Source organism: Pseudopodoces humilis, chromosome 4 (assembly GCF_049639895.1).
Source record: "Pseudopodoces humilis isolate 2021_Gansu_Grassland_sample_001 chromosome 4, ASM4963989v1, whole genome shotgun sequence".
In the NCBI taxonomy this organism is placed as follows: domain Eukaryota; kingdom Metazoa; phylum Chordata; class Aves; order Passeriformes; family Paridae; genus Pseudopodoces; species Pseudopodoces humilis.
The window spans coordinates 60,965,269-60,977,844 of NC_142203.1; the positions used below are offsets into that span (position 1 = coordinate 60,965,269).

At 34.9% G+C, this 12,576-nt stretch overlaps 1 protein-coding gene across 1 annotated transcript in view; it reads right to left on the reverse strand.

Moving 5' to 3' along the window:
* Positions 1 to 3: 3 nt before the first annotated feature.
* NDUFS4 (NADH:ubiquinone oxidoreductase subunit S4) overlaps positions 4 to 12,576 on the reverse strand; it is a 48,190-nt gene continuing 35,617 nt past the window's right edge. Inside the window, exons 3-5 of the mRNA XM_005531149.3 lie at positions 8,070 to 8,242; positions 4,461 to 4,534; positions 4 to 212 (exon numbers count right to left, since the gene is read on the reverse strand). Of these exons, the coding sequence (XP_005531206.2) occupies positions 109 to 212; positions 4,461 to 4,534; positions 8,070 to 8,242 (351 nt within the window). The 3' untranslated portion in view covers positions 4 to 108. The remainder of the gene's footprint in view (positions 213 to 4,460; positions 4,535 to 8,069; positions 8,243 to 12,576) is intronic.

A 12,576-nucleotide genomic window follows, 5' to 3' on the forward strand; every position in this document is an offset into this window, starting at 1 on the left:
ATCTGTATTTTAAAGGTCAAATTTATTAGGAGATTAAGAGATGTATTATACATGGACTATAAATACAGCACAGCTGACTTTATTCACAGTCACACAGCCAATGCCAACCTATTTAGTAGACACTCTTGTTCTTTTGTTCCAAGAAAAATTTGCACCATAAGACTTGGATTTAGGTTTTGGCATCTTCTTTTCTTCAACATCGTAACTCCAGCCTAGAGGTTATGGGGTAGTGGAAGAGTGAGACAAGAAGCAATGAAAATTATATCCTCAGCGTACGATATACACCAAATGCAACTTAAAGGTTTTAACTTTAGTATGTTTTTTCAATGTAGGCACCCACTAACCTGTTCCTTTCTAGTTGGCAATGGAGAATAATGAAACACCATAAATGTGCCAAATGACCATTCTGTGAGATGGCAAAACCTAACCATACTATTGAACTCCATGCAAAAAACCTGACAGTCATCAATGATAAGCTCAGCAGGGAAGAATGAATGTCCTGTAAGTTCATGGCTGCACAATTCCATAGCATACAGAAGCACTAAGGCTCTGTGTATATTGGCAGCGGAAATGAAGAAGATAAGAAAAAACATGGCATAAGATAATATACAAAAGATCAATCTCGAAGGCTGGAAGACAAGGAGACTTGGAAAACTAATAAAAAAAGAAGGGTGGGAGGACCGAAAAAACCCAAAAAGCAAAGAAAAATTTCAACATTAGAAAGGAGTTTAATACTCAACATTTTTTAAAAGAACATAAAAAATTAGGAGCAAAAAGAAAAGGGAATGAAGTGATAGAAGACAAGTAAATTATGTGATAGTTAAGCGAGAGAAATGCTTAAAAATGTCAGAAAAGAGGAGGTGGAGACATTAGTGTTTATGTAAATCAAAATGCAAATTGATTGCAGCCTCCAGGTGCCTGGAAAGTTGCCAGGGCAGCACTCAGTACTCCGAAGTTTGGTCTCTTTAGCTTCAATATTTCACTCAAAGTTGAGATACTTCAGTTGAAGCCAGAAGTGGTTAAATATGCAGTTTTAAGTGATACTCGTAAGACAGTACTTTTCTTCCTTAGTTTTAAAATTGAAAGTTGCCAGCCCCAAAATGCTTAAGATATATCTGAACTTTTATACTTAAGGTGTTCACAGTAAACAGTTAAGATACACCTACACATCAAAATGTTCTGTAAGATACACAAGTTGTCACATCACTGCCTCAATTTTGCATATTCACAAATGTTACACAAACATTTTCTTTGTGTTTATTAGTCTCCACCAAGTGTTAATTTCCAAGTTAACTATTCTCTGTAAGAAACACTGAACAGAGATTTCAAAAACATAATCTTTCCATCTGTGAGAACACTGGCTTTTGCCTCCTGTTCTGATTAAAAATACAAGCTTGAGTAAACAGCCAGAAGTAGATCCAGAGACAGACTTCAGTATTGCAACATTCAGCATTGTAACACCTAACATTGAGACACTTGGCTGCTGGAATGGAATCTACAGCCCCAAGGTATTGCTTCATCTTTTTATACACTAGATGGAGAGGGGCCGAGTGTCTCTAAAAAAGATTTGCAACTGTCTGCACAATTACTTGCACTGCCACAGATACCCAAAATGCATAAGGTTAGTTATATCTAACAAATAATTGCAGAAGGCCACCACATGTGATTAGGTTCCATTCCTCGGAACAGACTTCTTCAGACCAGCACTTCGAGGTGTTTGCGACTGAGAGCAGAGGTCACTTTTATAAAAATACCAGAATTCTGGGGGAAGTTAATCTGGCCCAGAGCCCTGCCATACAAGCCAAGTAGACAGAAAGCAGATTTCACCACCTCTGGAAGAACACCCTCACCATCTAAAGATTATTGTGGAGTAAAAAAACTCTCCATCCTTGTTATTTAAGCTGCATGTTTTTAAACAACTGCTTCAGTTAAATCAGACAGGAGAAAAAAAAAAAATAGGTCCACAGTCAGATTTTTTAATTTCTTCCAATTAAAAATGTTTCCGCCTTGCCTAGAACTGAGACCATCCTCAGCTGTAGTATTTTGGACAGCAATGGCTCCTGTTACTGCATCCAGCACTGCTACTCCAACATTAGAAAACACATCAGATGGGGCAGGCAGAAAGACAGCTTGCCTTATCTCCCTAAGTTCTTAGGTGTGAAAGAACTCTTTAAGTTTACCAACTGTACCAAAATACCCTGCAATATCTAGTATTTTCAGAAATTACACTCCAGGTTCTTAAGGAATTCTGTCATGGAAAATTTGTGTGGTTCATAGAGGAGGAACAGAGAGAGGTTAGTATTTGTGTTCTTAGACTAAGATATGTGTCTATACTGTCTTGGTTAAGAAGCTAACTTCCAGTGTAAATGTGTGCCTAAATTTCTGATGTCTTTTAAAAAACAGAACTAAATAATATAAAATTTGTATTTCTAGCTACACATGATAGTGAAGCTATCACTACAGAAAATATTATGCACGTATCATACGCATAATCACAATTTAGGCAAGGCAGTATCTACAGAAAAGTTTGATGCATCTCAATTATGGTAAAATTAAGAGTGCAAGCTACGTGAATCTTGAAATACTAATATTAATACCAAGGCATAGCCTTAGTTTAGTGGGTTTCATGCACAATGGAGTAATTTCTAACTCAGTGAAGACACAAACCTTCTACACTGAACAAATGCATTTTATTTGAATCTGCATTTTGAAAAGACAAAATATAACATCTACAAAGAAATTACATAAGCAGCTCATTAGATTATTTTTTTTCTCCTGTATGCTGAATTGTTCAAGAAACAACATGAACAATATAGAAGCATAAATGAAACTACACCAAAATGTCATAAATTTCGTATTTGTTCATAAAACAGTAAAATACACTAATAAAATCACACAGATTATCCAATGTAAATGTGACCTTACTATTTTCTAAGATAACAGAACTCACTTTTCAATAAAATTAGCACTACTAAGCTAAAAAATCTTCCATTCAAAGAGGAACAGACAAATTAGATTCTAGCCTTTATCATTAAAAGTGCAAATAAATTGCACACTAAATGGTTTAGTTTCTTAGATGTATAGGTTAATGGACTTACCATGTTTGTGGTGCACAATATCAGCCATTTAACAACTTTGCATAATTTGGTCTGACCAAGGAACTTTACTATTTACTCCAGACTAAATATAGTTGAAAGCTGCAGACCACAAGAAGACTTTCAAAGAACCTTACACTTCAACTGCATAATTCCTGGCTTTATCTCCATGTAATTAATCTTTTCCACATCCATAGAGACTAAGCAACACGCATAATTTTTTTTAAGGAAAATTGAGTTGATTTAAAAGGAAAAAAAAAAAAAGACGAATAAAAGAGAGCAGCAAAAAATTCATGCTAACACAAAAAAAAAGACTGCTGAATATACAAAAGGCTGAGATTATGGGTACTGTTTGTGGTACCATCATATTGTCAGGAAATACAAGCCTAACTAAGTTTACAGATACATTCCCTCTGATACAACATTGGCTTAAAAATACTAAGTGATGCTACTGGCTTTTCTACAAGTAAGAATAATCACCAAGCAAATGTATTTAGACTCTAGGACTATGCAGAGTTAGCCATAACATCCTAAGTCTACAGGTTCCTCATGGGGAGCAGCAAGGGGATGTGCTGATCTCCTTGTTGGTGAGCAGTTACAGGACACAAAGAATGGAATGAAACTGCATCTGGAGAAGTCCCGACTCAACAATAGGAAAAGTTTATTCACTGAGTGATTGTGGTCATGGTAACAGGTTCCCTGGGCAAGCCTCTTGGGGTTCAGTGAGTATCTGGGTGATCATTTAAGTCTCCCAGTTTGCTTTTAGGTAGTCCTGTGAGGAGCAGTGAGTTGGACTTAATGATCCTTTTGGGTTCCTTTTATAATAAATCTATGCTACAACACAGCCAATAATGAAGTCCAACATGCTTACTTGGTAGTAATTTAATTTTAATTTTTCTGATTATCAGACATTCACAAGAACTCTGACAGTCTCACTTAGTAAGAACTGAGATGCTCATGTTAAGCCTTTGAGCAAAGATCACACTGCCATGCAGCTGGAGCACCAAGCCTGGGAAACACCTAAAGTATCAGGTTTCCTCCAAGACACAAGCAAGGTCTCACTCAGCTCTCATTCAAAACAGAGATACTCATAAAAGCATTTTAATATTAGTATTACATATTAATAATAATACTAATGGCTGAAACACCTTTCTAGAGAGTGGAAAGTCTAGATTCAATGCCTTCAAGACCCCTGGAAATAACCCCCCTTCCCATTTTCTTCCTCATGTAGAATGCTAGTAGTCTACCACTTCTGCAGAATGGAGGGAAGGTACTTCATCTTGAACTTATTTTGTTGTTAATACTTTGACATCCATTTGCCTATGGAAGGATGAACCCCTCATAGCCCATACATAAAATACATACCATTTTTTTCAGCAAAAGCAATGGCATCTTCTTTAGTAGAGAAAGTAAGAACCATGTTGGATAAAGGATCAGCTCTGTAAGTAATCAGATGACAATTTTTAGGCATATTGGAAATAGAAAAAACATACATCTGTATCTCAAATGTAAAATCAAATGCTGTATTACACACAGCTCACCAACTCAGTTAGTACGCCAACTCACAAACCATTCAAAAGACTTTTTAAAATTATTTTCAGGGTCAACACTTACTTTCTGCAAAGAATTGTTTTAATCTTTCATCACATTAAATTTCCCTCACAATCACTTGTAAAAATTAATTGGGTTGTTAGACAAACACATCTAGCCACTTGCTGAGGTTCAGTGAGTGAGTACTTACTGAGAGTAAGTGCTCTGCAAGACTCTCTTTAATTTAAATCTGTAAAATCCCTCTCTTTTTGTAAGATCAGGACGTTTAAGGTAATTCTGAACATTTCAAGGAGACCAAGAGTCTGTAAAGCAGCTAGGGGAAGAATAATCTCCGACAGAAAAGAGCAGAACACTAAAGTAAGCAGAGAAGGAATTAACCATGAACTGAAAAGTACATAAAAAAATATTGAAAGTTCTGCTTAGGCTGAAGTCACATGACTCCCACAATTTATTCCTACACAGCAAGCAGATCACAGGCCACAACTGAAAATGAAGCTCCAAAATGCAAACTGCTAGCTTACTAATTACACAGTGGTTAGCTTTAGATGACCAGCTATTCCTCAACTGCATGAATGAAACACCGTAAAGGTTTTTAAAACAAATTACATTCTCAGTTAAAATACAAAATTGCCTTATTTGTTGCTATAAAAGCTCAATTTAAGAACAATGACGAAGGATGAAAAAAAAAGACAAAAAAAAAAGACGAGTTCTAACTCTTAAAGAAATGAGATACTGGTTGTAGCAACACAAAGATAGATAAAACCTCCCTGAGACAACACTGCCTATGAGCCTGGGAGACAACTGGAGAGACAAGACCAAATTGCAACAAACTATTGAAGAAGCTGCCTCTCAACTGCTCTCTCTTTGAACCTAGAAGGATAAATGAAGAGAAAAGAGTGAAGATACACTGAACTCTTTACAATAAAGGACAAAGCCTGTGACTGGCAAAGGGGGAGGGGAAAAGGGGGAATCTCGCTTCCAGCAAAGACAACAGTGTAATTTTATCTGATGTACACATGGAAAAATGGAGTTCACTATACATCCAATATATTCCCCAATAAAAAAACCAGAAACAAACAAATAAAAAACACACCATGAACGAACAAAAAACCCCAGGATAAAGACAGAAATTACACTTTTGCAAGCCATTGTGATAGTGTCTCTTTAAGATATTTAAAGATTTCTCTTATAATGGCAGTTAAGTGAATTAGGAACTAAGAGTTAATTGATGACACGACCAGTGGAGAATCAAGTAGCCCCACTGTACTGCAATATTGTGACAACTTTTGCTTATCATTATTCTCTTCCATGATTCAGCTAGAAAAATCTTTTCAACACTGCTAAAAAGGAACAAAGAAGCTTTAAGTCGGAAGTGTAGTGAGGGACTAGTGCCTGTCCAGAGGCAGCTGGGAAATGAGAATTGTGTAGAAATAATTAGTACTGTTTTATGTGGAATCATCTTTCATTCAATCTAAGTACATTTCTGATTTACTTCCATAAATGAGCTATCATGCGAGAAAACTGGATTTCAGGATGTCCAGCATGATGCACTGATAGTGTGAGAAGTATCAGTGCTGCAGAATTTCTTATGCCTACCCCCAATTGTTCTACCAGTCACTGAAAATTAGGATTCCACATTTTGTTCTCTTATGAGATCTCATACGATGAAAACTTCACACTTCCCACATTTCTTTCTTTACAGCTTTATATTAAAAGGTGTGCCCAAGAACTGTCTTTAGGCTTACTCGTAACAAAACCTCTCAATTAAAAAAAATAAAAATGTCATGGGTCCATTTTACTTACATCTATAACTGGATAATTTATCCAGTTATTGACTTTTATTTTTTTTTTATTATCTTTTATCTTACAATTATAAAAATTATTGCCTATTTATCTTGGATAAATAGCCATGAAACAAGTGCAAAAAACCCCTCCAGCCCCAAATAAGACTGCAAAATGACAGAAATATAAGAAAGACTTACAGGTAAGTAAGTATATCGAGTTCAGAGAAAAAAGAGCTTTAATATGTATAGCCTAAAAAGCTCTAACCCACTAATCTCATTACATTATTCAAAAGTAAATGGAAAACTGTCTAAGAAATGTTCTTTGCAGAATTTAAATCTCCAGAGGAGAAACTCTTCTTAGGTATTTTTGGGTCTTGAATGATAACACAAGAGTGTACACTAACAGTTTTTACAAGAATGCCTTAAAAATTAATGGATACAAACTAATTTACAAAACCTTTAACCTAGCAGTGTCAATTCTCAACAGAGCACTTTTTTTTATTCTACTTGCTTACCCATGAGAAATTCCTTTCCATACCCCAAAATAAAAACGTATGTAGAGCCTTCTCAAATTTTTATGAGAAATCAATGCAACAGGAAGACTTGATTTCAGAGTTACTTTAAACTAAATTTCTGGATACACTTACATATATATAAAATATTTATATATATATATTTATATATATAATTTCTGTGACTGGATTTAGCATGTTAATACATCTCAAAAAATGCAACCTCAAATTATTTACTGTTTAAGGTTTTTAAGGGTTTTTTTATAGAATTTTGTGTTCTTCGATGGTAAGTGCTAATATGATTGTAGCCAGGTATTTTCAGTAACACACACTGTATTCTTTCTGAAGTTTGAAAAATAATCTCTAGTGGTTGATTTTGGCTTATGTCTAATAATTAACTATTCTGAATATGCCTCAAAGAAGACAGCTTCAAATCAAAATTACAATATTGTCAGAGGAATTGCTGGCAGAGTTCTCAGAATCTACATGAACTCTAACCACACCGTGAGAAGCAGGTATTATATTCATATAAGGAAAAAAAAGAATTAAAAATTAGATGCATACAAGTTGTAATTGTATCTCCAAGTTACAGTATATTTAGCTAAGAGTAGTACTTTTCTGGATTTTCTGTGTATTTAAGAAGTTTTAATGCTAAGAATATTGACAATATTTTAACAAATAGAGTAATATTTTAAATAGCTGGGCTTGTTGTGGTTTTTTTAATTAGTCATGACTCCTTAGTTTAGATCCTCAGGATAAAAAAAATCCAGAATATTGTTGTTCTTGTTTAAAAGATGCAACTGAGAGCTGAGAAGAATTTACTACTTTATGTAACTGAAGACCTTCTGGCCTTGATTCTGCCACACAGTAACATCACCACAGTGTAATCATTGAAATGTCTTCCTGTTAACATCTTTTTCAAACTCTTCCAGATGATATTGTGAGCTTTAAAAATCTGCTTTTAAACTTAACAGATCATAAATCATACAATAAACAAACCCAACCATTTCCTGTAAGTACTGTTATAACACAATCAGATTTACAGGTAGAAAGGATTTTTCAAATTTAGATTACTACTGAGAGCCAAATATAGAAGAAAAGTATTTTCAAATTCAGTAAGTACTCACGTAGATGCCCAGCCCATTAAAGGGTTCTCCCAGCGCTCCCTGTTATCAAATTCCATCTTCCACTTCTTTGTATTGTTAGCTCCTGACTGCATTGCATTACGTGCTGGAACAAAAATGTGAACTTTTCTGGTTTTGATGTGCTCATCTGGAACACCAGTTAAAGTAGTGATATCCTGAAAAAAACATAATGTTACTTGTTAAAAAACGGATTGTAAGAGACTTGTAAAATAAAACTGCTTATGCTTTTACATAAATCCATGGTTTATTTTTAAAATTACAAAAGCTGAAAAAAAATTTAGAAAAATACATTATGATTTCAGATGAACACAACTGAAGGTGATACATGTTAGGCTGCTATCATTCTGCTTCCCCTGGCTGAGTTAGATTTTGCTTGGATCAGTTACCTGAACTTGCTCATCTTTCATCTACAACTAGATTCTACAACTTTCAAAACAACTAGAGCCAGAGGAGGGACAGGACACTTCTCCCCATCCCTCTCTGTCCACAGCTGCAAAGTCAGGACTGCTTCAACTTGTACCAGCTAAAGCCAATGTGGAAAAATGCAAATGCTTTCTTCTTTTAGGAAAATATTAGAGTGTTGACTGAAACACTGACAAATTCCAATATTCTACATTAGCATTAGGAGCCCAAACTCGTATGTACAGGACTATTCACCAAAATATTTGCCAGCCAAGTATGTGCTGCAGTGTAAGTGCTTTCCCTTGGACTTAACTGTATATTGTTAAGTGACACCAACACCTCTACTGACTCAAGACATTATCCTTAGCATGAAGGAAGAGGCAGAAGGTAGTATCTTTTCCACAATATACTACTGATTGAGACTGCAGAGAAGGTACTAGAATTCAGCTCTTATCTCTCTAGCCATTAGTTATTAAATAAAGTTAACCCCCTCTTCATGTTTCAAGTTATGACTCAGCATTTGACAGTCAGTTCTTCTGTTGATGTTTGAGATCAAGAGAAGGACATTTGATGATGGCAACAGTCTTCAGTATATTTGTGAAGGACAAAATGATTTAGGAGATGCCAACCTTCAAAGAAAAAAAAAAAATTTGTAACATTGTATATAATCAATAGTAGGATGCCCTCCTCTACAAGGGAGGGATGAGCCTTCCATAACCTAACAAAGACAAATCCTTCAAACCAGCCTAAAAATATTAACTGACTTTAACAAAGATATAAAATAGGGAAAAACCTCACAAGAACTGCTGTGAAAAATTACCCTCAGCAGCATCTGATATAATTAAAGTGAACATTCTTGCTAAAAACTAAACAGTAATTATGCAAAATTAACCTGTCAGTTAACCCTAGTAAAGACTGAAGTCAAAATCAAATCCATCTCTAAGGAGGTTTGAACTACTCCTGTTCCTTACATACTTAAAAGGCCAGTGGGAGCTCCTCAGTCTCCCTCCCTGCCCTCCCCTTCCCTCCTCTTCTCTCTCTCCAGGAACAAGTTGTAAACTGGTAGAAGTCCAGAAAGCTGCCACAAAACTTTGGGCGTATTGAACTCATCTTGACAGTATTGCCATGACTTGAATGAAAAGAGAAGTTTAAATAGAAAACTGTCATTTTACATAAATGTACCTACAAACTTTATAGGATTTTGCTTTGTGGCAAACTTGAAACTTCCTGATAAAGTCACCAGACTATCCTTTGAAATACAGCAGTTCTCATTTTCAATTTTACTTCAGAAATTTTGGGAGATCAGTCCCTTAAAATTATAAAAGGGAGGAAGTTTAAAGCATTTGACTTCCATTTGCAATTAGGACAGCAGGGGTACCAAATGAGCATTCACACTAGCTTTCCAACTTCTGACATTTCTACCCAAACTACCACAAGAAACTGTCAAAGTATCTTAATAATTCCATTATAAATGCCTTCATTAGGACCAAGTCATGCTTATTTTTAATATCAATCTAACGGTGATATGAAAGAGAAGCAGTACCAGCTACTGGAATGTTGCAACATTCCAGTAATAATACCATTTACATTCCATGTAAAAATACCTTCTGACAGACTGGCATTTTTCACTTCTGAAGCTTCAACTGCACTTTAGGAAGGAATTTGCTTAAATTTTTCTGATTTGAATAGGCAAAGTGCTTTGTTTAACAAAAAGAAGTTTTTACCTGCAGTAAAGTTTGGTGGGGATTCAACATTTCAGCTTGTTTATTTATACGAATAGGCTGAAATACAAGCCTTTATTTCTGTATTTAACAAACATGAGAAAATGTAGTAACATTCACAAAACATCTTTTTTCTGCTCTTAAACAGTATGGCATATGCAAAAATACTGGGTTTGTTATGATCAAATATTTTCAGATATGTAAACTTCAAAATATCTCAATTTTTTTTAAACTATTATTACTGTCAGCATCTCATAAATCCATTATAAATTTTATGCTTCAGATTTAGAAGTTTTTGAATTTTTCTAGAATAATCTGGAACTACAAAAATAATGATACTATGTTGAAAAACATTATGGACATATACTATTTTCTCTTTTGATGACTTAACATCAGAAAATCATAAAAATATTACACGGTGCATACAGAACGCAACCTAAAAGGAGGGTAAAAATCAAAAAATGCTATATTTATGAGATTACGATAGTAAAGAAATGCTTAGACTTGTTTATCTGGATGAAAGTAAAACCAAAACCTCAGATAAACCCTTCAAGCCATGTTTTTTTTTGGGCACTCAGTTGGCTCTAAATCAAGGTTATTTCACTAATAATATAGGATTAATCCCACAAAAATCTTCAAACTGAAAACTAAAACCTGCCTGCTTTCCAAAACTGAAATATCTACATGGTATTGCTAGCTCTCCATAGTTGCATTCATTATAGTTAGAGTTTACATGCCTTCTGGGAATCTAGCAATCGTTTATTGATATCTTCCCCATTTTAAAAGCTGGCAATTGAACTGACAGTTGTTAGGACAATGAGTTTCTGGTTGCTGAAGCTCAAGTTGTCCTGACATAAAATCACTGATTTTGCTTGCTGTAGACATGTAAGGTACTGTAGCATAGCTGAGCTGTTGCCAAAGATATGGAATAAAAAGGCTTGGCATCTATCACATACTTGACACCTAAAGAGCACAGAAGCTCTAAGATTCCTATTCCCTGTAGGCGCACTCTTAGTCTAGACAAACTGATTTCTCACACTTTTAAAATGCATTACAACACTCTATTGTGATCATTTCATCCACACAGCTCCAGCTAGTGACAGAAGAACCTGTCCTTTAAGCGACATTTCAATGGGCTAAAGCTCCCGCTCCAAGATGCCATTAAAACAATATAATACTTGAAAAGAACTATGCTGCATTGGGTTGAACTCTTTACTGGGTCTTCAGCGCTTTGTTCTGAGTTTAAGTTCTCACTGAAACTACCTGTGAACCAACTTTCCAAAACAAAGATATTTTTGACAGCTGGTTTTTTTTTTAAGTGTTCCTTAATGAATTTTGCTGTATTAGCATATTAAGATAGTAGTGAGGTGTTCAGCATTCAAAATCTAAAAGATATTAGTTGACAATATAAAAGACTTGAGATTTCAACTGCATAGGTTTACTAAAAATTAACAACCCTGTTTCACATTTTTAAAACTGTCTGCCAACTAAAAGGTGAATTCTGACATTCTGTTTTTCTTAATATGTATATATTATTTGAATCGTAAACTCAATTTTTTTTTGTAACTCGAGAAGATTTTAGGACTAATTTTGAGGCATTTTGCCCCTTCTTGAAATAAGCTCAAAGGGACAAAACACTTTTTTTGAAGAGCAGAAATCACATAAAATTTCTTACAAACAGAGGCATTTTTCTTTATTACAACTTACATTATTTAAGAATGTTTGTGGAAAGCCTTCTAAAGCTGTTCTGGAAAGGGTAGTAACAAACAAAATGTGCTATGCAGCAATAAGAAAAACTGATTCAGAGAGGCAATGTCAATGAAAGCACTATTCAGCATGAAGATGACTTTTAAAGGAAACGAGAATTTCCTTCTTTTAAGTAGTCCACTAATAGCAGAAATTCCAAAGGGGACAAGAAATGGAACTCTCTAATTAAAGGAGAGGGACAAAATGATTGAAAGTAGCTCTGAAAACAAATGGTTTTGAATAGATGGGTCAGGTGTGCATAAAGGTGTCATGTTTCTTCTATGGCATTTCTTTCACCATGAAGACAGAAACTGTACATAACCACTATTAACTACCTACAGTTTAGCATTCCCCCTTTTTTTTCTTTTTTTTTTTTTTTTTTTTTTTTTAATAAAGGAAACAGGGAACAAGCAATGGGAAGTTGATGTCAAAACACAGAAAAACCTCCCAGCAAGCTTCCAGCAACCACCCAGGATTTAGAGTCTTGCTAGCCGCTCTCTTTTCAATACCAGAATTTCACACATTTCAATGACCATTATGACTTCAAAGAATCAAATTTTCATCATTGTCCGTCATCTGCCGGTTGATTTGTATAAAGGAGTTCTTCTGCATGCATTCCA